This window comes from Rosa rugosa, chromosome 7 (assembly GCF_958449725.1).
Source record: "Rosa rugosa chromosome 7, drRosRugo1.1, whole genome shotgun sequence".
Taxonomy (NCBI): domain Eukaryota; kingdom Viridiplantae; phylum Streptophyta; class Magnoliopsida; order Rosales; family Rosaceae; genus Rosa; species Rosa rugosa.
Window position 1 is genome coordinate 32,142,487 of NC_084826.1, and position 24,853 is coordinate 32,167,339.

The 24,853-nt window shown below is 37.2% G+C and overlaps 4 protein-coding genes across 6 annotated transcripts; 3 read left to right on the forward strand and 1 right to left on the reverse strand.

Moving 5' to 3' along the window:
* Positions 1-191: 191 nt before the first annotated feature.
* Positions 192-1,174, forward strand: LOC133722221 (uncharacterized). The gene is made up of 2 exons (XM_062149048.1): positions 192-696; positions 879-1,174. Exons 1-2 carry the CDS (start codon positions 326-328, stop codon positions 955-957), a joined length of 450 nt encoding a protein of 149 aa, XP_062005032.1. The 5' UTR covers positions 192-325; the 3' UTR covers positions 958-1,174.
* Positions 1,175-1,763: 589 nt separating this feature from the next.
* On the reverse strand, positions 1,764-4,445 carry LOC133721285 (sulfhydryl oxidase 2-like). Its single transcript, XM_062147855.1, has 5 exons — positions 4,007-4,445; positions 3,723-3,747; positions 3,549-3,641; positions 2,531-2,712; positions 1,764-2,063 (listed from the first exon to the last, which is right to left on the reverse strand). Exons 1-5 carry the CDS (start codon positions 4,195-4,197, stop codon positions 2,000-2,002), a joined length of 555 nt encoding a protein of 184 aa, XP_062003839.1. The 5' UTR covers positions 4,198-4,445; the 3' UTR covers positions 1,764-1,999.
* Positions 4,446-18,049: 13,604 nt separating this feature from the next.
* Positions 18,050-23,472, forward strand: LOC133721092 (uncharacterized). Of its 3 annotated transcripts, none has more exons than XM_062147615.1 (2): positions 18,050-18,217; positions 22,656-23,472. In XM_062147615.1, the coding sequence occupies exon 2, from the start codon at positions 22,713-22,715 to the stop codon at positions 23,130-23,132; it is 420 nt and encodes a 139-aa protein (XP_062003599.1). In that variant the 5' UTR covers positions 18,050-18,217; positions 22,656-22,712; the 3' UTR covers positions 23,133-23,472. The 3 variants fall into 3 exon arrangements, with proteins under 3 accessions (XP_062003599.1, XP_062003601.1, XP_062003600.1); XM_062147617.1 differs by having other exon boundaries at positions 18,202-18,319; XM_062147616.1 differs by lacking the exon at positions 18,050-18,217 and adding an exon at positions 21,284-21,550.
* Positions 23,473-23,738: 266 nt separating this feature from the next.
* On the forward strand, positions 23,739-24,710 carry LOC133721091 (uncharacterized). Its single transcript, XM_062147614.1, has 2 exons — positions 23,739-24,244; positions 24,427-24,710. The coding sequence occupies exons 1-2, from the start codon at positions 23,874-23,876 to the stop codon at positions 24,503-24,505; spliced, it is 450 nt and encodes a 149-aa protein (XP_062003598.1). The 5' UTR covers positions 23,739-23,873; the 3' UTR covers positions 24,506-24,710.
* The last annotated feature ends 143 nt before the right edge of the window (positions 24,711-24,853 follow it).

Consider the following 24,853-nt stretch of genomic DNA (forward strand, 5'->3'; position numbering starts at 1 on the left):
CAATGGTTTTCCATGTGTGCAACTGAGATTCTATTGAAATTACAACTTATAAACTATCATTTCATTCATTTGTCCCGACCCTGAAGGTTCTGGAATACTTGGAGAGTCGGTAACATTAAAAACAAGAAGACAAAATGGAAGCCTAATCTAAAGCACCAACTCGCACATCCTTATTATTAATCCATTGAAAATGTACAAAACTGCCTTGTAGAAAAAGTCGGAAACTTGGTATAAAGACCAGAACCACGTAAAGAGGTCCATCCATATCTTCACTCACCTGTTCAACTCTCATCTCAATTCATAAGCTTTTTACAGAGATCTTCAAATGGGTTCTTCTTCAGTTGTGGAATTGCTTCCTAAAGATTACGGGTATGTGGTTCTGGTGGCTGTCCTCTACAGCTTTCTGAATTTCTTCATGGCGTTCCAAGTGGGTAAGGCCAGGAAGAAGTACAAGGTGTTTTACCCGACCATGTATGCATCGGAGTCCGACAACAAAGACGCCAAGGTGTTCAACTGTGTTCAGAGAGGTCACCAGAACTCCCTTGAAATGATGCCTTTGTTCTTTGTCTTCCTCCTTTTGGGTGGTCTCAGGCATCCTTGCATTTCTGCCGGCCTCGGATTGCTCTACACCGTTTCTCGCTATTTCTATTTCAAAGGCTACTCCACCGGCGACCCCCAAAAGCGTCTCCCTATCGGGTTTGTTTCTTTTCTCCCCTTTTTAATGGATCTTGTGTTGTAGGTAGAATCGAGCTAGTCTACCAATGTATGGTGTCACAGCATCAACATAGTTGCATGTGACACCATTTTACATTTAGGATGTATGTCAAATTGTCAATGCACTATGAATTTTTGATTGACTGTTTGTTTGGAAATTACAGGGGGTACGGGTTCTTGGCTTTGATGGGGCTTATAGTGTGCACAAGTTCCTTCGGGGTCACTCTTCTTCTGCGAGCATAAACTAAACCATCATGATCGTGAGGGGGCTTTGTCTGTGCTATCTATCTCGTATTTGGTGTCACAGTTAATAAGAAAAGTGCAGGAGATAGAGAAGAGTGTGTCTAGTCTCTAGTGTCTGTATTTTGTAGGCTTTCATGTCTATGTACTAGTTGGAGTTATCAGTTATGTGAATTACACTTGCTATTAGCAATCAAACTACTTCTGCTGTTTGTTCCCATTTGTTAGAGTTACTATATAAATCAAAGGACTAACCCAAAGTTTTTAGGTTTGTATCTATTTGCCTATTTGGGGGATGAAAACGAAAGGCAATTTTCAATTAGATTTCTCAATAGTATTAGTAAGCTATTGCCCTTGCAAATCCAAACAGGATGATTCAAAATAGGCCTAGTGCATCTTTCTTGAAACCTCGGACTACCAAGTGGATCTTTCTTTGTTTATTTCATTCACAAGATGAAAGTTGGTGTCTTCCTTGTTTGCTTCGTTTGGAAGATGAAATTGAGCTAGGGACAAGGGCAAGTACGTACAAAACTAAGGCCAAAACAGGCGATACCTGCAAACAAGAAGAGAACCAATTTTAGATATTTGAATACCCCAATTCGAATTCTTCTAAGGGGGGTGAAGTTGGCACCCGTTTTTAGAAACTGCACTTCATCTCCGTGCACATATTCATTGAAAAATTACTAATGGAGGGCTGTGGTTTGTAAAAAGTTGGGCGTTTATTTGTATTTTCACTACTGATTTCCTACCAAATGCTTCTTGGTTCTGTTCTTGTGATGGAATTGCAAAAGTATAATTCGAGTCTGCAATTTGTAAACAACCTGAATTTTTTTATTATTATTATTATTTTTTTATCTTTGAGAAAACATAAATACTTAGAGAAGCCACTAGGGCTGCAAAATCCAAGAAATCAAAAATTAAAGCAGAAGCACACTCGCCGGTCAACAAACTGACTTGAACTTGAGTTCTGGATATAAATAACAGTAGCATTTTTCTTAGGGTTTAAGGTAGTTCCACTAAAACTCTTGTGCTCCATACTATGAAATTACTTCAGAGATGACAGTGCTTGTGCCACATTGTGAGATATTCGATCCTCCAATCCAAATGAGCTGAGACATTATAGATCATTAGGAAGCGTTAGCAATATTTCGTGCAGCTGAAACTTGAAGTACAAGTAATAAAATAAAATGCAAAATGCCAGTAATCATCCTCGGAAACACCTTAATACGCAATCATTCCTCACTCCGGTTAATGTACAGGATCAACCACCAATTTGGAGAGTCAAAGAGTGCTTAAGGTCAAGAAATTTGTATTGACAGAGAGTTTGAAACAGACCATAGAAATTATAAGGTCAAGAAATTTCTACACAGCTCAAGTTTACCATAAAATAGCCGCACCCTGTAGTTAATTAATTACAGAAATTTTTTCACTTATATCAACAATAATGCATGCATCAATTACCCATCTGGAATGAGAAATCATCCCCGGTATTTGTAGTGTCTATCAGATCATTACCCTTTCCTTGCATAAATGTAGAATTCATTTAAATAAAACAAAAGATATAAATACATCATACCTGCCCATTTGCTTGTTGATCCAACTAAGTAGCAGGTCAGCTGTACGCCCATTACCAATGACTTGTATATCACTCTTCTCTTGTTTAGGCTCCCAACCAGCAGATACAAATTTAGATGGAGGGCCCCAAAAGAGCATAGGATAATGGCTTACAGAGAAGTTATTACAGAGTTTGGTATTTATCTGTGTTGCCAAACAAGTTTAAGGATAGGGTTTAACAACCAAGCCATGTTTTTTGATAAAAACTTAATCAAACATAAAGGAAGCAGTAAGTGAATATGCTAATTCAGAAGACACTACTGACTACTGTCAAACTCAGCACGATGACAGAATAATGGTCTAGAAAATTAACAGGATAAAGCTCAAGAATGCAGATTCAGGTTTAACATCAACCATCTCTTTTAATGAATTCAATATTCATATTACTAGATGCTCCACTAGAATCTATTTATTTTTCTCTTAACCTGGAATTCTAACAGCCGTTACAAAACAGAACAGTATCAATCATGTCCGCCACAACCCATCCTACAAAAAGGGTACCGCAGCCTTCACAAGTGATCTTAAATAGGTAGAAAACTTAGGATTAGAAATAACTTATGGACAGCTCAAGACATACCAAGAGATAATGATCCCGTAATACAAAAATCCTAGTTTGAACAGTTTACCACTGTGAAGTAGCAAATGGAACACTTACTGGGGACAAGGTTAACTATAACATTCTATCAGTGAGTCAACAGTTGATTAGGCTCGCTTATAAAGAAAAATGTGTTTGGCTAGAATCTATGCAGGAACGATGACTTGATGAGTGGTATGTCAAGATTAACAAAGATACACACTAACAGACACTTCAGATCCTTGCCCGGTGTACAACATCTAAAATTTTATGCATGACATTGTAGCAAAAAAATGGAGACTTTTTCAACGAGAAGAAAAACTCATCTCAGACAATAGGTTATCCTCACAGTCACAGCAAGGAAACGAAACAGACACACACACACACACACAAAACAGATTCATACCTTTGACGCACAGTCAACCCTTGTCATCAATACCATCCCCGGATACACAGCATCAGGCCCATTGAACAGCCTCGCAACCTTTTCATAATGCGGCTGCAAATTTAAACTTAACAATAAGACAACAATCACTATATATTGTTAAACACAAAACTCTGATGCGATGTAACATTTTACCTTCAAATTTCGGCAAGCCGGAGACCTGCAAGGTCAACATTAACAAAAAATCAATCAACAATTGCAATACCAAAACGAAAAAAACAGGGTAACATGTTAAGGCAGAACTAGTCAAATTAAGTAGAAAGACTCAAAATTTAAGATCCAACCAACATAATACTTTGTCTACTAAGCCAGAGTCCAAATTAGCTCTCAGAAATTTTCACGAGAGCTGAAAACGGAAAAAGAATCAATCTTGAAGAGACGAAAACGAAAATGAGTGGTGAGAATTGGGAATAGCTGACCAGTGAGCGAAGAATTCAACTAGTGCGTAGGTGGCGGGAGTGTCACGGAGCACCGCATCGAAATTGGTGACGTTCAAATCCACGGCGGCGGTGCCGGTGTTAACGGCGCGGAGGATCGACGGCGATCCCGGCGACGAGATTGTGACGGTGAGCAGGCTCAGAATCACAAGAAGGCAGAGCGTAGAAGACATGAAATTGGATTTTGAGGTAAAGCCCTTTTACTCTTCTAGTCTTCTCAAAGAGACACTATACTATAAGCTTGATCCTTCTAACTGTTTGATTTCTCAAAGAGACAAAAGGCAATTTTCAATTAGATTTCTCAAAAGTATTAGTAAGCTAATACTAAACAGGTTGATTCAAAATAAGCCAAGTGGATGTTTCTTGAAAACTCGAAGGTATCTTTCTTTGTTTATTTCGTTCGCAAAATGAAATTTGGTGTCTTCCTTGTTTGCTTCGTTTGAAAGGATGAAATTGAGGAAGGGAAAATTGTAACTAAGGCCAAAACAGGCGATACCTGCAAACAAGAAGAGAAAACAAATTTTAGATATTTGAATACCCCAATTCGAATTTATCTAAGGGGGTGAAGTTGGCACCCGTTTTTAGAAGGGAAAAATTAATGAATAGTACCCGAAGTAAGGCTCCCTACGAATTTCAATACATCAATTTCCAAAACATAAACTTTGGTACATGAGATTTCAAAAACGACCCAATATACGTACACGACGTCAATGACTCTGTTAGACGTCGTGCCATTACGCACATAATGAAGGGCAGAATAGGTTTTCATTTGTCAACGGTTTCCTTTCTCTCACTCTCTCTCTCTCTCGAATTGCAAATCTGGGATCTCTTTTCCTTCTTCTTTTCGTTGTCATCGATAACCACGCCTCTGCACCGCCTTTCACCACCTCCGATTACAGCCCCTCACCTCAACATCCACAACCCCTTCAGCGGCCTCGAGGGCCGATCTTCACTGTGCCTAGGCTCTCACTGAGTCCAGCCCGGCCTCAATTCAAGCCCTCCTTCATGTCACCAAGGTCACCAGTTGAGCACCCAACAAGCTCTCCAAGATGTAAGACCCTAATTATGTTTGTTTTCGGTTTTGGTTTCTTTGTTTTTGTGAATCAGGTGGGTTTGATGTGTTTTGCAGTAAGGTTGTGAGGCTTGGGATTGCTCAGGTGTTGACAGTGATCTAGCAGAAGCAGAAGGCGGAGGTAAAAACAAAAAATAGAATGGATTTGGTTCTGGGCTGGGTTTCGGGTAATCAGAGAGATAGAGAAGAAGAACTGTGCAGATTGGAGCAGAGAATAAGAGAGTGAGGGCTCCAATCAATGTGTCAGAGGTCTGGGCTGAAATCTGGGTGAAGAATCAAACCCAGAAGAATAGGGATTCATGAATCCAATGAATTGGGAATTTTTGGTTCGTGTAATTGTACCTAAGGTATGGGAAATCGAAGACCTGAATTATAGAGGAAAGTCTGTAAGGGATGAGGGCAATGGGTCTTCTTCTTGTTGTTGTTTGACGGGATGGTGATGAGAGGGTGTATATTTTTTTGGACCACAATGAGAGAGAGATATGAAGCAACCCAGATAAGAAAACTAGCGGCTTCTAATTCAAAGGTATAGTGGTGAGTCGCTTAGCTCAGATCAATCCTAGTCTTCTTCTCTTTTTTTTTTTTTCACCTTGCGATATATTTAATTTAAGGTTTGAGGAGTAGTATAATTTGTTGGATTACTTATTGATTGGAAATTTGGTGCATTTGTTAAGTTTTTGTAGGAACAGGAAGTGCTGGAAATCATTCATCAATTTGTTTCAATCTTCAAAGAAAGCAAGGAACCAAGATCGTCGTTTTTGAGAGTTCAATGAGAGAAGGAGAGCGATGTAGAAGAAGAAGAGATAAAAAGAAAAACTAAAAAAATAATTAAACAAAAAAAAGAGTGAGGGTAAGAGAGCTGGGTGCCCAGAATAAAAGAAGAGAGACAGTTGGGTGCTCTGAGTAAAAAATTTGAAGAGACCATTTTATCCCTTGAAATACGACAGCTGGCACGAAACTAACGGCGTCATTGACGTCGTGTATGTATATTGGGTCGTTTTTGAAATCTCATGTACCAAAGTTTATGTTTTGGAAATTGATGTACTGAAATTCGTAGGAGGCCTTACTTCGGGTACTATTCATGAATTTTTCCCTTCTTAGAAACCGCACTTCATCTCCGTGCACATATTCATTGAAAAATTACTAATGCAGGGCTGTGGTTTGTAAAAAGTTGGGTGTTAATTTGTATTTTCACTACTGATTTCCTTCTTGGTTATGCTCTTGTGATGCATTGCAGAAGTATAATTCGAGTCTGCAATTTGTCAACAACCTGAATTTTTCTTTCTTTGAGCTAGAAAACATACATACTTAGAGAAGCCTCTAGGGCTGCAAAATTCAAGAAATCAAAACTAAAAGCAGGAAGCACACTTGGCGGTCAACAAACTGACTTGAACTTGAAGTCAAAATATAACGAAAAACTAGAGACAAACATATAGTGTTACCCATTTGCCCCAAATCTGAATAAATTGTTATCTTTCCATCAAAAACACCTACCCAATTACCCATCACTCTTCTCTTGCTTAATTTGCAATGGGGAAATATGGGTATGACCATGATGGAGTTTTCAGGTCACTCAAACCACCTCTGGTATTACCCAGAGACCCAAATCTCACCATGGTCTCTTTCCTCTTTAGAAACTATTCTTCTTATCCATACAACCTCATTGATGCTGAGTCCTCTGAAACCATGTCCTTCTCCCATCTCAAGTCCATGGTCATCAAGATTGCGTATGGCTTAGTCCATCTGAGTAAGTGTAACATGAACGAATCAGGAAAGCAAAATATTATCAAGTGCAAACAGATAAAAAGTTATTATATTGAACGTTTGTTATCAACTTAACTAGCCCTGATAGCTGTCAATGATATATTGGTGAATTGAGAAATATACCTCTGGTAAATCATCGATTTTATTGGTTATAGTACCCACGGTCGATCCGGCACTTTGATAGCACCATTTTCCTCCTCTTCTGGGCCTTCAGTAGCCTCACACACCATTGCCATCCTCTCTATGAAGAAGGAACCTAACTATAGTATTGAGCAAATTTTTGTAGATGATAATTCTATTAGATTTGGGTCTTTTTATAATAGAGGTAGAGGGTAATGGTTTTCACAACACAACGGCTTGGCTGGTGGTATTGGGTTGGTAGGTCAAAACTGATATGTTTTCTTCTTAAGAAGCATAAGCAATTGGATTTTTCTCGGTTGGTACATTGAAACTGGGTTGATTAGCGTGCTTCATGCCACCTAGAGGGTACTGCCGACCAAAATATTGTCTGGAGGGTATTGTCGTCTAGACTATTACCTGGAGGGTACTGGTGACCAGGTAATGCATGCATGCGCTAACATAATTATCACCTCTCATATTTACCTTCTCGAAGAAACTGAACTCAGTAATTCTCTTAAAATATTAAACACAAGAAATCTCGATAAATCGTTTATACTCAAATATTAAACTCATGAAATTATCATCTCCATTTTTCTCTCAATAACTCAAAATTCGAAATACTCGATTAAAAGCATTACAAAATCTCAATAATAAAAGCATAAACCAGATACTCGGATATTATCACCATGCTGTTGAAAATATAATTTATAAAGTTTCGATAAACCATCGATTTAAAGAATCTCTAAATTGTAAAATCATATATTAAATCTCAATCGGAAAATAAGAATAATATTGCATATATGCATATTTAATTTAAAAACAAATGTCTACTCACTGGTTTGCGGCTATGATGGCCGTCTAACAAATTTCTCCTCGAGCTTGATCTACGTGTCGTCTTGAGCAATATGATAATTTATAACCATTAATTTGAGTATCGAAGGTTAAACTTGAAAATAAAACGATATCGAAACCTCTCAACAATAATCGTCAAACGCCCAAATTTTCATCAGAACAATCTCAAATTCCAAAGATTATGTTAACTCGATAACTATAACTACCTATCAAAAATTGGAATCGATCCAATGGTCGGATCTTCCTGAATAGAAATCCGAATTTCACGAAGTTTTGGAAATTCCTAATTGCTTACCAAAAGTACTCCAATGGCTATGAAAATCATACCAATGTGTTCCTAACACAAAACTCTACCTAACAACCCAACAACTATGGCCAGAACCGTTGGCAAGCGCTCCTACGCAACGCTGGCAGCGTGGGCCCCACATCCACCATTCCGACCCCCAAATTGGGTTGCAAAACCCAATGCCAAAAGATTCACATCAACATTCCCAACATCTTTCATAACTACAACAAAGCTAGAAAATGAACGAGGGATTGGGAATTCACCTCAAAAGCTCCAAAAAAAATCCCTAGATTTTCCGATTTTCGATTCTCCTTCCCCCGATCGAATTGGCAAGCAAGGTGCGTAGCAAAGTGATCCTTGAAACTCGAGCTTCAAAACCTACCAAAATTCCCGGCCGGAAGTCGTAGGAACGGCTAGATCGAACCGGGTTATCCGGTTTGACATCGAGAATGATTTCGACCTCGATTTCTCTTCTTTTTGGGTTCCAAAGCTTGATTTGATTCCAAGGATGGCAAGAGGAGGAGATGGCAAATAGCGGTGGTCCAGCGGTTTGGGTCGCTGGAACGACGGAGAACTCGTCGGGTTTCCGAATCCGGGTCGGGTTGTAAACTGGGTTTGGGAGAGAGAGTTTGGGATTAGGGATTTCCATCCAAAACGGAAAATTCCCGAAATGGAAGGTTTCAAAATGCAAACTTGCTATTTATATAAACTTTTTGAAATAGTAACTTTGACTTTTCAAACCGTAACTTCTTCATACGAACTCCGATTTTCGCGTACCGTGTGTCCACGAACTCGATTTAACGCCCTCTACAACTTTCCAGAAGGAAGTATCCTCGAATACTGAGCTGAAGAAAAAGTCGACCCACTAAAAGGTCAAAATTAAGGTAAGAAGTGAAACTTCTATTCGTTTACTGTCCAAATGACTAGTAAACTGGTAAATTTGGGTACGTGGGTGTAATACAGAGCAACATGCAAACTAAGGTCTTCACTCAATTTTCAATTGAGAAAAAACATAGATTGTATGTTTTTGTGATAATGACTTAGGGGGGTGTATTGTATATGGAATTAGAGGAACATTTAAAGAAATTTATGGAATTTAAAAGTCTGGGTGTATTCAATATAGACTTTTAACAGTCCATGAAAGTCTTGAGGTATTCAATTAGGATTTTTAAAGACTTCATGAATTCCACCAAAATCTAGGGGTATTCAATTAGGACTTTTAAAAATGAATAAAAGTACAGAGGTATTCAAAATATCATTCATACTTATGGAATTAGAAAATCATGGATAATCATGGACTTTGTAGTGTTAACTATACATACCAAACTCCAATAATTTTCCAGCCTCCAGACCAAAGATTTCAAAAAGTCTATCAAAGTTTCCTCTTAAAAAAAAAAAAAATGGTCTATCAAAGTTCTTCTCTCTACGCACGAACAAGTTTGTCCTTCATCATCTCTCTTAATCTTTTATGATATCAACCTTTTTTGATACCCAACATATTCATTGTAGTTGTTGAATGTGATTTTTTTTTTTATTTTTTATTTTTTTTCAATTGTGATACTTCGAACCCTAATAGCAATAAAAATGATTTATGAAACCCTAAAACTTAATTATTGTGGTCTAACCCTAAGACCTTGAACCATACTAAATTTTATCTTATTAATTAATTATTCTCATTAATTTGAATTTATATTATGGTTCAAAAAAAGGTAGAACAATTGAATTTCAATTGATTGATTATAGATCAAGACATTGACCAATATTGCTACAATATATGTTAATCGGTGAAAACAAAATTGATGAGAATAATTAACCATAAACATCAAGTGATCTATATTGTATATTTATGTTGTTGGGAGAATGGGAGATTAGGAATGAGAACAAACTCGCTAGACAGATTAACAATCATTTATTTGAGTCAATTTCTATTAGAATATACTGGAGCATTGACGAGACAACAAATTATTATTTTGTTTTGTGTTTGGGCTGCATTTGTTTTTTTTTTTTTTTTTTTTGTACATCCTAGGAAATCTGTAGAAGTCATTCATAATAAAGTATATAGATTTTCATGAATCAATAAAAGTCTGTTGCTAAAATTAATGGTTTTAAGAAATCCATAACAGTCTATCAACTTTTTAAAGAGTCTGTGGACTTTTCAAAAAGTCTGTCATTTAAAAAAAATCAGCACAAATCCAAATACAATACACCCCCCTTAGTAGAGGTCTATGAAAGCAAGCAAAATCTGAATGAGAAATTATCCCATTTGATAGCTTTATCTGCATTTATTGCTATTGTCCAAAGAGGAGAAATTTTCAGTATCGTAGTAAAACCACATCGTAATAGTTACGTATTTTGATAGGGAAAATCGTCCAAACAGTGTCTGAACTTTTCCAGACTATTAATTTTCATACCTATACTTTAAAAAACCTCAAAATGGTACCTGAAGTTTTAGCCCCGACCCAATTTCCGTACCTAGCAACAGTAAAATCGTTAACAGAGTTAACTTTTGGGGGGTAAATCTGGAACTTCAGGTATTATCGCCAAAAAAAAAAAACTGCCCATGGCTCGAACTGAGCAGCCTAACTCGCGATTTGCAATTGCCATGTCTTTCTTTCTTTCTTTCTTCTTCTTCTTCTTCTTCGAACTGCTGCTGCATCGAACCAAGGACAAAGCTCTCTCTCTCTCTCTCTCTCGACTTCGTGCCTCACGCCACCGGTGAACCCAAACCCGGCCACAACCCTCTCCAGATGCGCCCGCCCACGGAGGTGTCTCTGCGCCCCTGAATTTGATTCAACCCTTTCTATGATTTCGATTTCGATTCTGATTTGTTTTTGCAGGAGTTGGCAAATCATGCCTTCTTCTTCAGTTCACCGACAAGGCGGCAAGTTTCTGAGCGCCGGCCTCAACGAGAAAGATCTCCGATCTAGGGCGGCTGGAGAGACAGCCTCGACGAGAATAATCTCTGATTTTCTGGTCGGCTGGAGCGCCGGCCTCGACGAGCGCCGCTTCGTCTCTGCCTCCAGAATCACCACCGTCGCCGCCGACGACTCCTTCTCCAACGTTGTGGGTCGGATTCGATTTGTTGCGCTGGGTCGAGCCTTCTTCAAGCTGGTCTCTATGGGTTTGTGGGGATCCTCCATTGCTTTGTTGGGCTTGTTTTGACTCGAAGAAAATGTGACTACTGAAGCACGCAATCTTCTGGGTCTGATCAGATGGGTTTGTGGTCTGAAAGTTGAGAGCTTTGGGAAATGTGGAGCATGAGAATGAGGGCGAAGAAGGAAAGCAAGAGTCTTTGAGTTCTTTCTTAATCTCACTCCCAGTCCACTCCATTACAGTCCTTTACCAATCTGATCTTATCTCTTTTTGTGCAGTAGTATGGTAAAGAAATTGGGTAGCTTTAGCCTTTACTATAATCTTCTTGCATAAACCCAAAATGCAGGAAATTGTGCAGATTTTCTGGGAATAGAGCAAAAGAGAAGGAAATTGGGTTTAAAATTGTTTGTTTTTTGTTTCCAATTTATCGTTGTCTTGTGTCATATCATAAAGATATAGAGCCAAATTGATTTTCGTTGTTTCCAATTGTTGTTTCCAATTGGGAGGAGTTGTTGATGAACGTTGAATGAAGACGAGAGAGATGGCAGAGAGAACAGAGGACAAAGAAAAGATGGAGAGAGAGAGAGTCACTGTATTTTCACGGAAGGAGGAGTTCAGTAAGGAGCTTAGTAAGAAGAAGAAGAGGGGTTTCGATTCGGGTTGTGGTGGTAGAAAGATGAGGAGGATTTGAGGTCGAAGAGGAAGAGCACGAACCAGGAAGAAGATGAATAGTGAAAGGACAAAAATACCCTTCAAAAGTTAACTCTGTTAACGATTTTACTGTTACTAGGTACGGAAATTGGGTCGGGGCTAAAATTTCAGGTACCATTTTGAGGTTTTTTAAAGTATAGGTATGAAAATTAATAGTCTGGAAAAGTTCAGACACTGTTTGGACGATTTTCCCATTTTGATATATAAATCAAAATGCAATGCATATGTCATGGTGAGCTGTGGTCTGTTTGCTATAAAGGCTTTAATTTGATGGGGTGCAGTTTTGGGCTTCAAAAAGACCACCACATAATGGTAGTATTGTTGTAAATATTATTATCTATGTGGATGTCCATGTAAATACTCATTAGTTATGTACTTTGATGTAAACCCTACCTCTATATAAAGGAGGCTAATGAGACTAAATGATAACACTTCTACTTCCTCCCAACTATTCTCTCCTCATATTTTCTCTACTTTATAACACGTTATCAGCACGATGAGCTCCTCTATTTTTACTCAATGATGATCCTGATGTTTTATGGTGCAACGTCGTTGCCTTGGACTATAAAACGTGATCTATGAGTTCATTCTCTTTAGAATTCCCGTTTGTTTACTTTATTGGTGAACCAAGTTTTGCCAATATCTTTCACGTCATCGCCATACTGATGCCATGCAATCTTGATTCAATTGATCAACATATCTTCTGATAACCTATGTATCCTTGTATTCATTGATATATATGTTTGCTGTGATACATGTGCATGATTATCTCTATTGCATGCTTGTCTCAATGTTGTCACTATATATTTATAGTTTAATACGATCTCTGTTCTTCATTGATGGTGATATAAGGCACTGATGTTGGTCTGCCAATACGATATCAACACAGAACTTCTTATTTGTTTTTATTCTTAAGCTTTTGGTGAGCATTATATCACCATCAGTGCCAATTAAATAGGAATAGTTTCATAAAAGGATTTCTGGGTTCATAACTTAATAACATGTTTCCTATATTGTTTTCACAAAGATCGGAACAATAAGTATGCTTTAACACGTTCCTTATATATATATATATATCTAAGATATATGTTGTTAACATAACGGATATGTGTCTGCTATTTCATTATTCATCATATATTTAATATTTATTTAATTAAATTTACCTTATATGTTTTATCAAGCATACTTAATATTCATAATAGTGAACCTGAAGTTTCACTACTGTTACTCGAGCCAAAAGTTTTGAGTACATATCCATTTGAACCCGAAGTTCAAAAATACGGAATTTTAGAACCTGAAGTTCTAATCATAACATATGTGCCATCGATTCCTGCTTCATATATTGATATACATATGTTTATTTATTATAGATATATGTTTATCTAGCTATAGCACAATGACATTCGTTTCTTCTGTTTTTGTTTTCAAGTCTGATACTTCTTCTATGAGTATTATCATGTTTATCTTTACATAATATATAACTTGATAATCGTGCAAAACAGACTTGCATGTTCTTTCTCTATCACATATATATCTTTCAATACTACAGCATATCAATCTGAATTTATGCTATATATGTTACTGATGATCTTTTACATCTGCAAGGTTCAGTTGAACACGATGGAGTTATTAACCAAATTGGTTGATAGAACATAGTGCTTCGTCCGTCATGTGAGGATAGGAATCTAATTTTGGGGATATAAAAACAATAAATAAAAAAATAAATGAGCATTCAAAGATAATATGGAGAACGGTTTTTCTTCGGCCTGCAATCCAGGTATACGTTATATTGATCGGTTGCTTTATTTTTTATTTTTTTTTATCTGACCATCTTATTTTATAATTGCATAAAGTTTCTCAGAGCCTATACAATTAACGAGGGCCAGAAGTTCCTCAGAGTTATACAATGATCGAAACCACATGTTGTGATCCCTGGTCATATGGGGACCTGAAGTTCCTCAAGGGTCATAAAATGTAAACCTCTTCAGAACTTATGCAATAACAAGGGCCAGAAGATCCTCGACGTAATATATGAAATCACATATTTTTTTATCCCCAATAATTATAAGAGGCCGGAAGTTCGTCATATTTTTTGGTATTGGGGTTCCCTCCTCTGTATGATAATGTGAATTTGAAGTTCAATTTTGAACACTTGGCCAAAGCTAGAGGCTACGTTCTCCACAAGATAAAATTATGTCCTTGTGTGATTAGAGGAGCGAAGAAAGATTATCATTTTGTGAAGTTGGGCAGACCAGAAGTTCTGTGTATTTTCTTCATTAATGGAACCAGAAGTTTCCATAGTTAATTTTATTGCATAATTTATCTATTTATTTTTCTTCCCTGCAATATTCCTATTATGTTATGTACTTTCATTACAGTACTTATCTTTTAAATTTTTTTTGATATTCACATGGGCCAGCAGCCCTATATCTCAAACATATGACTATTGAATGTAATATTTTTGAACCAGAAGTTCAAAATTTCATAATAGAACCTGAAGTTCTAACAGTAAAACTCAAACCCGAAGCTTTGAGTATAAAATATAAATTAGTTAAAAGTGAACTTGAAGATTCACTTTAGTCACCTCGAGCCTGAAGTTTCGAGCACCAAATTTATTTGAACCCGAAGTTCAAATTACGAAATCTTAGAACTTGCAGTTCATAGAAAAAAATTTGAACCTGAAGCTTCGATTACACATATATTTCATTCATAGTTTATTTGACTTTATGTCAACTCGAACTAGCAGTTTTGAGTAAATTTTCATATGTCGATTGATACATTCTTCTTTATGCCTGCTTAAAGCATTCCACCTTAGAACCTGAAGTTCTAATTGTGCAGACTCGAGCCATAAGTCTCGAGTGAATATATAGACAATTTATCATAAAGTTTTAATCTGGTTCAACCTCAAACCTGAAGCTTTGAGGGGATTATTTTGACACCAATTTAAAAGTAAGCAAGCCGATTGACATGGCTATACCATGAAATGTCACCAGAAGTGGATCATGGCAAGAGAGAAATCAGGAGTCAATGTAAATATTGCCCTACCATCCACACATGTGAGGAAATTTTAAATTGGGCGTGTGTCACCTATGGTACACTATATGATCGATAGATGTTATCACACCATTTTCAAAATGGCATTAGTCAAATTAAAGCATTGACTAATAAGAACATTGAGATTATCACACATCCCTGATGTCTTTTGCTTACAATAAGCAAAGTTGAAAGCACTATTAAGTTATTCCTCAGATTTATTGTAACCTCTTGAGTTCCCATTGAAACTAAATGTTTCTTAATCCGATTATATATCGAGGAACCTGATGTTCTTTAAGAGGTTGTTATAAATGAAAAAAAAAATCGAAATCTCAAGTTTCTTGGATCTCCAATTATATGAGGGCCTGAAGTCCCTCCTCTTTATGACTACACATTTATATGTGACACAGAACTTGAGGTTCTCCATGTGATAAAATTACTTTTTATGGATTGTAGTCTTTAACTCGAAATTTCGAGTACATCATTTTGGCCAGCAGTTCAAAATGAATTTGGTCCATTGCAATTATCAATATTTGACAATTGATGTTTACTAAAGGTAAGGTAACATTTATATCAAGAGTTGTAGATCTTAATTCTTGATTTATCGCTCCGAATGAGCTACTATCATGGTACCAAATTTGAAATATTGACGTATTAAGTACCTTCTATATAGTTGGAGAAGACTTTTTACTATCTCATATATACTGTGTCAAATTTCTACAGTAAATTGAGGCATCTAATGTTATGAACCAGAAGTTCCTTGAACCAAATACACTATTTGGCATGATTGATTATGTCATCTTTTGTCTACCATGTTGCGTAGAATCACTTACAAGTTTTGATGACTACTAATCTTACTCACATGCAAATTGTTTATTTACCGCATATTTGTGAGTTGTCACTTTAATGAGACTATCCTCCTGCCATGAGGGGGAGAAAGATTGTTTCTGAAGAACGACATGAATTAGTGTGAAATATTTATCCACTGTCTCATTTTTATTTTGAGAAATATCTAAGCTAGTGATTTGATAAAAGAAAGTGACAAATTTATATGCTAAATGCAAAGTCATCCGCTTGGGTTAAAGTCCTTGAGACCAACCATATTAATACAAACAATGTAGACTCCATTGATTTGTGGGATGCAAGTGTATCCAATCGACATGGTTCTCCTGAAGAGAATGTCATTAAACAATATCACAGCTCATAATATGGCTACACATACAAAGGGTGTAGGTACGCCATTAGGAAATGATATCTTGGAGATACAATAATAAATCAACATGGTTGATGCTAATAAACAAAGCATGTTTTGACCTAAATCTTGGTTTGGGTTCGCCACCAACCAATGAGCATCTTCACTCCAAAGAAAGTGATAGATTTCTGAACACATCTCTTGAGCATGGTCAAAATAAGACAGTCTTCCCGCCGTTAGGGGGAGGAAAGACTACTGTCATTTAAATAACGGCGTGAATTTGTGTGGAATGTATCCACCAGGTCTAAAGTTATAAGCTTCCAAAGAGGAAAGTTCATACAAGCCCTATAATGCTCTACAGGAGATTATAAGTAAAATGATCCACATTCTCTACATGATTCATCTATGAGAGATGATTTTCCTAGAAGCGACAATGTATGCCCCAGAAGTGGCATGGGTACCCAATATCAATAAGCTTATTATAGCATGCATGCATATAAGAATGTGTGGGATCTATGATTATTGATCATCGATGATAATTTATATTTGATAGCTACCAAAAATCATTAAGGGCTGTACTGATGCTATACCACGTTTCACCATGAATGTCGACAAAGTATATTATTGGCCAAATTGGAAAGAGGCAATTCCAATGAAATTGAATATTTGAAACGTGATGAAATACTTGGACCTTTAACCCTGCATGGCACAAAAGGGTATTTATCAAAAGTGAAGATAAATCACTATGACACAATGTCTATTTATCGAGACATGAGATTATGAATATCTTCCCTCATACGAATGACAATTTTCTATAAGTACAGTGTTACATATAGCTGTTATATTGACGAGAGATTTATGGCATGTTGTCACCGTATATTATGAAGATCTTAAAGACACATTGCTAAAAGCAAAATCTCAAAAGTAAAGTGTCATTATAAGCGTTTTGCTTATCAAATCCTTGAAGGATTCAAAATGCAAGACCATGAATGGTTGAAAGATCCTGAAGCTCACTCATGGAATCAAAGAGTCTAAAGCTAGCTCATATGTACTCATTTCGTTCTAGTCAACGAGATCTAAATTGCCTTAATGAGTACTATGACAAGACTACTATCGAATTCGAATTATGATTATAATGTTGCAATATATTCTAACTTTCGCAAAGTTATGAATTATTTAGAGCTCTTGAAGAGCTTAGATGAGACGTATCAATACACAAAGATATTGATGTGTATGGCTAGGTATGCCATGATGATTTTTCAATGTTTTAAACTATACGAAGTTAAATGTGTCAATTTCTTTATATTGTTTAGCTATTACTTTGTGTATGATTTTGAGCATATGAGATTGTTTTCTAACCTTATCATATGAGGTAAGGCTTATTGAAAATCATCTAGCTTTGTTAGTATTGCTTTAACTTTGCAGGTATGAAATTTTGTGATGAGCCCCTATATGCAAAGCACACATGGTCTCACTTCAGTGATAGACACATCAAACTACTATACATGGTACATGTAGCTTATCGCATACATGAATGAGGCTTGCAACAATCAAGGGGAGATTCTCATCAGGGGGAGCATCCAGAAGCATGCTACCTAGGACATATGCGCGTTGTGCTCTTTTTGTCCTTCGACCAGGGTTATTTTTGTCCCACTGGGTTTTTGTTACCTGGCAAGGTTTTTAACGAGGCAACAATAAGCGCGTCCAATACCATCATTCATTGGTGGACATCCAAGGGGGAGTGTTGTAAATATTATTATCTATGTGGATGTCCATGTAAATACTCATTAGTTATGTACTTTGATGTAAACCCTACCTCTATATAAAGGAGGCTAATGAGACTGAATGATAACACTTCTACTTCCTCCCAACTATTCTCTCCTCATATTTTCTCTACTTTATAACAAGTATTATATTATATAAGTGTCGGACGGAGTAGCTCCGTGTAGCAATTTGGAAGTTGGAAGGCATAATTTCCAAGGATGAATAGGAAGTGGGAGTTGGGGGGTCAAAAAGGAAAACGCAAAGAAGAAAGTGGAGTCCATCTTCATCTCGCAATCTCTCACTTTGGTAATTTCCGGCTCCTCTACTCTATCTTTCAATTTCAATTTCAATTCTAATTTCAGATTCGCAGATTCCTTTTCTACAGTCAATTCTTTTGCTAAAATCTGGGTGGGTAATTCTATTCATTTGCCTTCTGTGGTTTGCTTTTTAGCTCCAAATGCAGCTCTTAGTTAACTTCTTTGCTTTACTTTGCTGTCTTGGACTTGTTCTGATTGGATATCAAAGAAGAAAAGCGTAGACCTGTATATGTTGGGAGTAGTGAGATTTTAGGAAGAATTTTGGTTCAGGATAAACCTTCGAATTGAGCTTTCTCAACACTATATAGATTATCAAGGGTTCCATAACACTACAATTGGAAATACTGCTACACCAAGCAGTATGTATCCCAGTGAGTTGGAATTCTGGTTTTAGAACAATTTTATACAATGAAGAGGCAAGCATCATGTTTGTCTTCGAGATGCAAATCTAACCGTCGTTAGAAAGAGTCGGTTTGGTGGCTTCGAGAATGGATGAGAAATGGGAGCTGTAAGCTTCTGGTGCTTTTCTTGCAAGTCCTTTCACAAATTTCTGATTGATGATAGACTGGAACTCAAATTTTCTCCGGCAAGTCTTACCTGGAAACATAAAGTTCCAGCCAAGGTCAAGGTTTCACGCTGGTGGGTCCACTCATGGGAGGATGAATATTTGCGATATGTTTCAATGTAGGAGGTCAAACTGTTGCTTTTGTCCTGAAGGTGTGCCGTATGCAAATTAGAGGGACAGAGTATCAATCATGTTTTTGTGCATTGTAAAGTTGCTTCTATTTTTTGGCAGAAATAATTTAGGGAGGCTGGAATGTATTGGGAGACCACACTCCCTGCTCTTTTTGTCTAACCATTTTGCATTTGGTAAGAAGGGAAGGCGGTGAAAGTTATTTGGTGTTGCAGTGTGTTGGTTGTATTTTGTTTCCTCTACACAGGTGCAATGGTAGAGGAACTATAAGAGAGAGTAAGATTCTGGTCAGCTCAGTTGGCTTTTGTTTCAGTAGCCTTCTGATTCCCATGAGTTTCAAAAACTATAGCTTCTCTTATATTGTGCTAGATTGGCCAGGCAGCAATAGTATAGGTTACTGTTTTACATAGGCTGGTTTCCATTTACCGCTGCTGTTAAAAATTTATGAATTTTCTGCTGTTTGTCTCTATGGTTGGCTTTCTGTCCACTTTTAATCTGACATTTCATTTGATCAATAAAAGTTGTTACTTTTCAAGGGAAAATAAAATATTCCCCTCCATTTTGCTTCCTGATATTAGCATCAGTCATTAGGGAAAGCATAGTTTATCAATTATTTTGTCTTTTTCGACAGACATTGTGACACTCTACGCCTATAAGACGGACAATTTATGTATAGTTTCGTTTCATGTGTATTCTATTCTATGTTTGTGTTTTGCTTGGATGTGTTCTTATTTTTATTTCCCTACTGGGTCTTCCAAACAAGGTTTAGCATCACTGTTTGGTAGACTGGATTTTTTAGTTAACCAAAATTAGTTAACCAAAACTTTCTGATAAAGTAATCTGGGGTTCACATCCAAAACCAATTGGCAATGGATAGAGTGGTCCAAACCCTTATAAACCAACTTTGGGTGACGTGGAGTCCGTGTGGCCGTGAGGCATGCACACGTGAGTAACCCGCTCTGATACTATAATAAAGTAATCTGGGGTTCACATCCAAAACCAATTGGCAATGGATGGAGTGGCCCAAACCCTTATAAACCCATAGGCAAGGCCCCATTTTTCCCATGTGGGATGTATATATTCTCAACACTTTCCTCTTCATCTTCTAAGTTTCCTTCTTCCTGTTTTCTATTGTATGTCCCTCTTTCGAGTTTTGTGTATGTGGTTGGTTGAATTTCCAACATCCAATTGGCCGGCTCAAGTGGATGGGGTATTTGGCTGTAGGTTTCAAGGTAGAGTGCAATCACATGGACTTCGTCAATGGTGAATTTTGTCTTTAGGTTAGTATGTTATTTGGGTGATCTTTGTAGGGTGTGCTTCATTATATGAATTAAACCAGTCAGCACCAGATTCAAGAAAGCATGGACACGCTTCCACATATTAGGAAGTTTATAGTTTGAAATGAGCATCAATCAATTTAATGCAAGGCCCTGCAATAACTTGGAAATCACATGTAAGTTGGTTTCGGTGACTGCAGACTTCTCAGGTTTACGGTTTGTTCAAATTTCAATAGAAGACTGATAGATCATTGTGGAGTGTTCATTGAGACTATCAAACAGATAGGTGATTAGCAATGTGTAGGATCTCAAACTCAAACTTAGGATTAGAGATAAAAGAAAGAATTGCTAAACATTTCAGTAAGAAGATCACCACCAAAAGAAGCTATTGCAGGGGCCTTACATTAAATTGAGGAAAATTCTAGGGGCTTCATTCTGGGCGTTTCAGTCACCTAAGCTTCCCGTTGCTGGAAAGTTGGAGACCAGAAATTTTCTCTTAGCAAATGGTTCTCATCAGTTCATATGCCTTCAAGCACTTATATGTATTTATATACATGACCAGATAATCTCCCGTTAGACTAGCATTAAAAGTTCCTAACTACAAAGAAGAAATTCCAACTTTTTAGAATGTACAATAGTTGCATGAATAACCGAATAATGATTAATTGACATTATTAACAGTTTGGGCATGTTAGGAATTGTCCTGGGAGATGTATTTTTGTAATGCTAGTTTTCTTCTGTTTAGTCAAACCCAGCAGAAGTCCAGCCTCCAGAGTAGATTTCATCATATCCTTTGTCAACATAATTAGTTCAAGTCTTGTGGCTAAGTTCTTAGATATAAACACACACAGCCTTGTCCACGCAGAATAATTGTCATGTTCTTAAACTTCAACCAAAATATTATATCTTTAATACACGTATGGTACAATTGTGGTTTGATGGTTTTAAGCTCATTTTTAATGCGTTCCCCTCCATTTGCCTTGTTTCTTTTTAGGACCTGACATTAGGAGAAATCTTTATTGGAAAGCATGGTAAGTAGATATTTACTTCTTTTTTTAGCCACATTATAACAGTCAGTGTTGATGGACATAAGATGTTTTATGTACATCTGTTCCCTTGATATTCATCTTCCTTGGAGGTGGTTTTGTTTTCATTTCATTATCTAGTGATCTCCATAAACATCACTAGTGTTGCTAGAGTTTGGATAGTTAAACTACAATATCGTCCTGCACACCTAGGAAGCTAGATCACTTTCCAGTCCTTACCCCATTTCCTATGACAAAGTCGCTGCTGCTTGTTCATCTCAGGTCAGGGACGAACAACTAGTTCATTGAAAATTTGTGGTGAGAAGGTAAAGTAGAGCTTAATTTGGCCCTTTTGTTTTTCCTTGCTAAATTTGTGGTTCATTGAAAATTTTTGGCCTTTTTTTAATTTTTTATTGTTTGCTAAATTCTGGCTACTGATTTCAATTTGCAATGATGCTCCAATTATTTTTCGTCTAATTCCTTAAAGAGAAAAGAAGAAGAGTGGAGAGAATGAGGACGCAAGGGGGGAAGGGTTGGATTATTTGTGGGAAATGGTTCGGTTCCGGGAAGCTGTTCTTTAGCCATAGAGGTCTGGAAATTATTCTTTACAATTTTTCTTCCGGTATAAGACAGTTTGGGCATGGTAGGAGTAGTCATGGGAGCTGTAACTTTGTAATGATTGTTTTCTTCAAAACCCATTACAAGTCCAGAGTAGGATTCACCATATCCTCGTTATCCTGTCAACTAATTAGTTGAACTCTTGCGTGTAGCTGAGTTCTTAGGTATGAACACTGCATCTATATATGCAAAGTAATTGTTTTATAAGTTGGATTTCCTGTTGCACCTTTCATGTAGAATTTCTTCTCCACCATGCTGAAGGAATAAAATGAGAACCATGTGTCCTGTTCTTGTTGTCTATAGAAGTTTCATGATTGGATGTTAGATACATGCATTCATCCTGGACCCAGGCTTTCACAATTTGAGTGACCTCATTTAGAGAAACTTGTAGTACGGTTAGTTTTCAATAATAATAGTGCAGATCTTTGTATTCTATAATCTCTGCGCCAAGGTTTTTGGATATATTTCTTTTTGTATGCAACTATGCATATTTCGAATTACTCATTTACTAAGTGAAGAATAGGGTAATTTGTTTAACTTCCTGTGGTCTGTCATAGCAATATTATATCTCAAAGTATTACAGCTATCTATAGGTACTATTGCCTCAAAGCATGTATATTATCTCCATTGGCTAGAAAGGTGTAGTATCGTGTTTTGTTTATCTGTTATGGATCCATTTTATTACTTTTATGTATTCAGTATCAACAGTCTTCTGTTTCTGAATGGAAATGGAGGATACTAAGGAAATTACAAATACAGATCTAGATTCCATTCAAAGCAAACTCTTATGCTATGCTGCTTATTTATTCACAGGGGAAGCAAACTGCATATTGTGTGCATTAGCACAGTTGAAGAATTATAATCATAAGCATGGAGTCTGAGATGACAGTACATGATGGTGGGTGCCACTGCAAGAATGTAAGATGGCGAGTGCAAGCGCCTACTAAGGTTGTGGCTTGGAGTTGCAACTGTTCGAATTGCTCTATGAGGGGTAACACGAATTTCATTGTCCCTTCTGAAAGATTTGAACTCTTGGGTAATTCTGAACAGTTTCTCACAACTTATAGCTTTGGTTCTCACACGGCAAAGCATACTTTCTGTAAGGTCTGTGGGATAACTTCGTTTTTTTATCCACGCTCAAACCCTGATGGGGTTGCCATCACATATAGGTGTGTTGATCCTGGAACACTAACCTATGTTGAGGTCAAGTATTTTGATGGCCAAAATTGGGAAAACTCCTACAACCAGTCGAACATTGCTTCGCTGTCAAAGGTAGACTCTGGAAACTAAAGGGCTGAAGAATGATAAATGTTGAAATCTTTTCATTTCAACAAATAATATTGTCAGCAAATATGCATAAAACTTGTATATATTGCTTGGAGTTTGGAGGTTGAAGTACATCATTGTCTTGGCCTTTGAGAAATTAATAATCTTCATCCGGAATGTATGATGATTCCTATCTAACAGTAGTGCTTTTCCTCTTGTTTCGTTTTGTTCTATTTGTTTTTGTTACTTTGCCTTTGGCCTTGCAGCGGTGACAATGCAGAAGCTTTGGATACTGTTAATCTGTATTTTTCTTTGGTAATTAGTGGTCAAATGCTCTCAACCCCTAGAGTTGGTTCTTTTCAAAATTACTGTTTCCCAGATCATTGACTCAGCTCACGGTTTTTGAAGCAAATTGTAATCCTCTGCACTGAAAAAAAAAAAAAAAATGATGAGGTATGGGGTGAGCAAAATTGCCATCTTTATCAATTTGGTCAATGGTTTTCCATGTGTGCAAATGAAATTCTAAGCAAATTACAAAAAATTTCATTTGTCCCAACCTGAAGGTTCTGGAATACTTGGAGAGCCGGTAACATTAAAAACTCACACATCCTTATTATTAATCCATTGAAAATGTACAAAACTGCCTTGTAGAAAAAGTCGGAAACTTGGTATAAAGACCAGAACCACGTAAAGAGGTCCATCCATATCTTCACTCACCTGTTCAACTCTCATCTCAATTCATAAGCTTTTTACAGAGATCTTCAAATGGGTTCTTCTTCAGTTGTGGAATTGCTTCCTAAAGATTACGGGTATGTGGTTCTGGTGGCTGTCCTCTACAGCTTTCTGAATTTCTTCATGGCGTTCCAAGTGGGTAAGGCCAGGAAGAAGTACAAGGTGTTTTACCCGACCATGTATGCATCGGAGTCCGACAACAAAGACGCCAAGGTGTTCAACTGTGTTCAGAGAGGTCACCAGAACTCCCTTGAAATGATGCCTTTGTTCTTTGTCTTCCTCCTTTTGGGTGGTCTCAGGCATCCTTGCATTTCTGCCGGCCTCGGATTGCTCTACACCGTTTCTCGCTATTTCTATTTCAAAGGCTACTCCACCGGCGACCCCCAAAAGCGTCTCCCTATCGGGTTTGTTTCTTTTCTCCCCTTTTTAATGGATCTTGTGTTGTAGGTAGAATCGAGCTAGTCTACCAATGTATGGTGTCACAGCATCAACATAGTTGCATGTGACACCATTTTACATTTAGGATGTATGTCAAATTGTCAATGCACTATGAATTTTTGATTGACTGTTTGTTTGGAAATTACAGGGGGTACGGGTTCTTGGCTTTGATGGGGCTTATAGTGTGCACAAGTTCCTTCGGGGTCACTCTTCTTCTGCGAGCATAAACTAAACCATCATGATCGTGAGGGGGCTTTGTCTGTGCTATCTATCTCGTATTTGGTGTCACAGTTAATAAGAAAAGTGCAGGAGATAGAGAAGAGTGTGTCTAGTCTCTAGTGTCTGTATTTTGTAGGCTTTCATGTCTATGTACTAGTTGGAGTTATCAGTTATGTGAAATAGCAATCAAACTACTTCTGCTGTTTGTTCCCATTTGTTAGAGTTACTATATAAATCAGTGCATAATGATTCTCATAACAACTTTTCAAAGTTTTTAGGTTTGTATCTATTTGCCTATTTGGGCGATGAAAACGAAAGGCATCTAATTGAAAATTTTCTCAAAAGTAGTAAGCTAT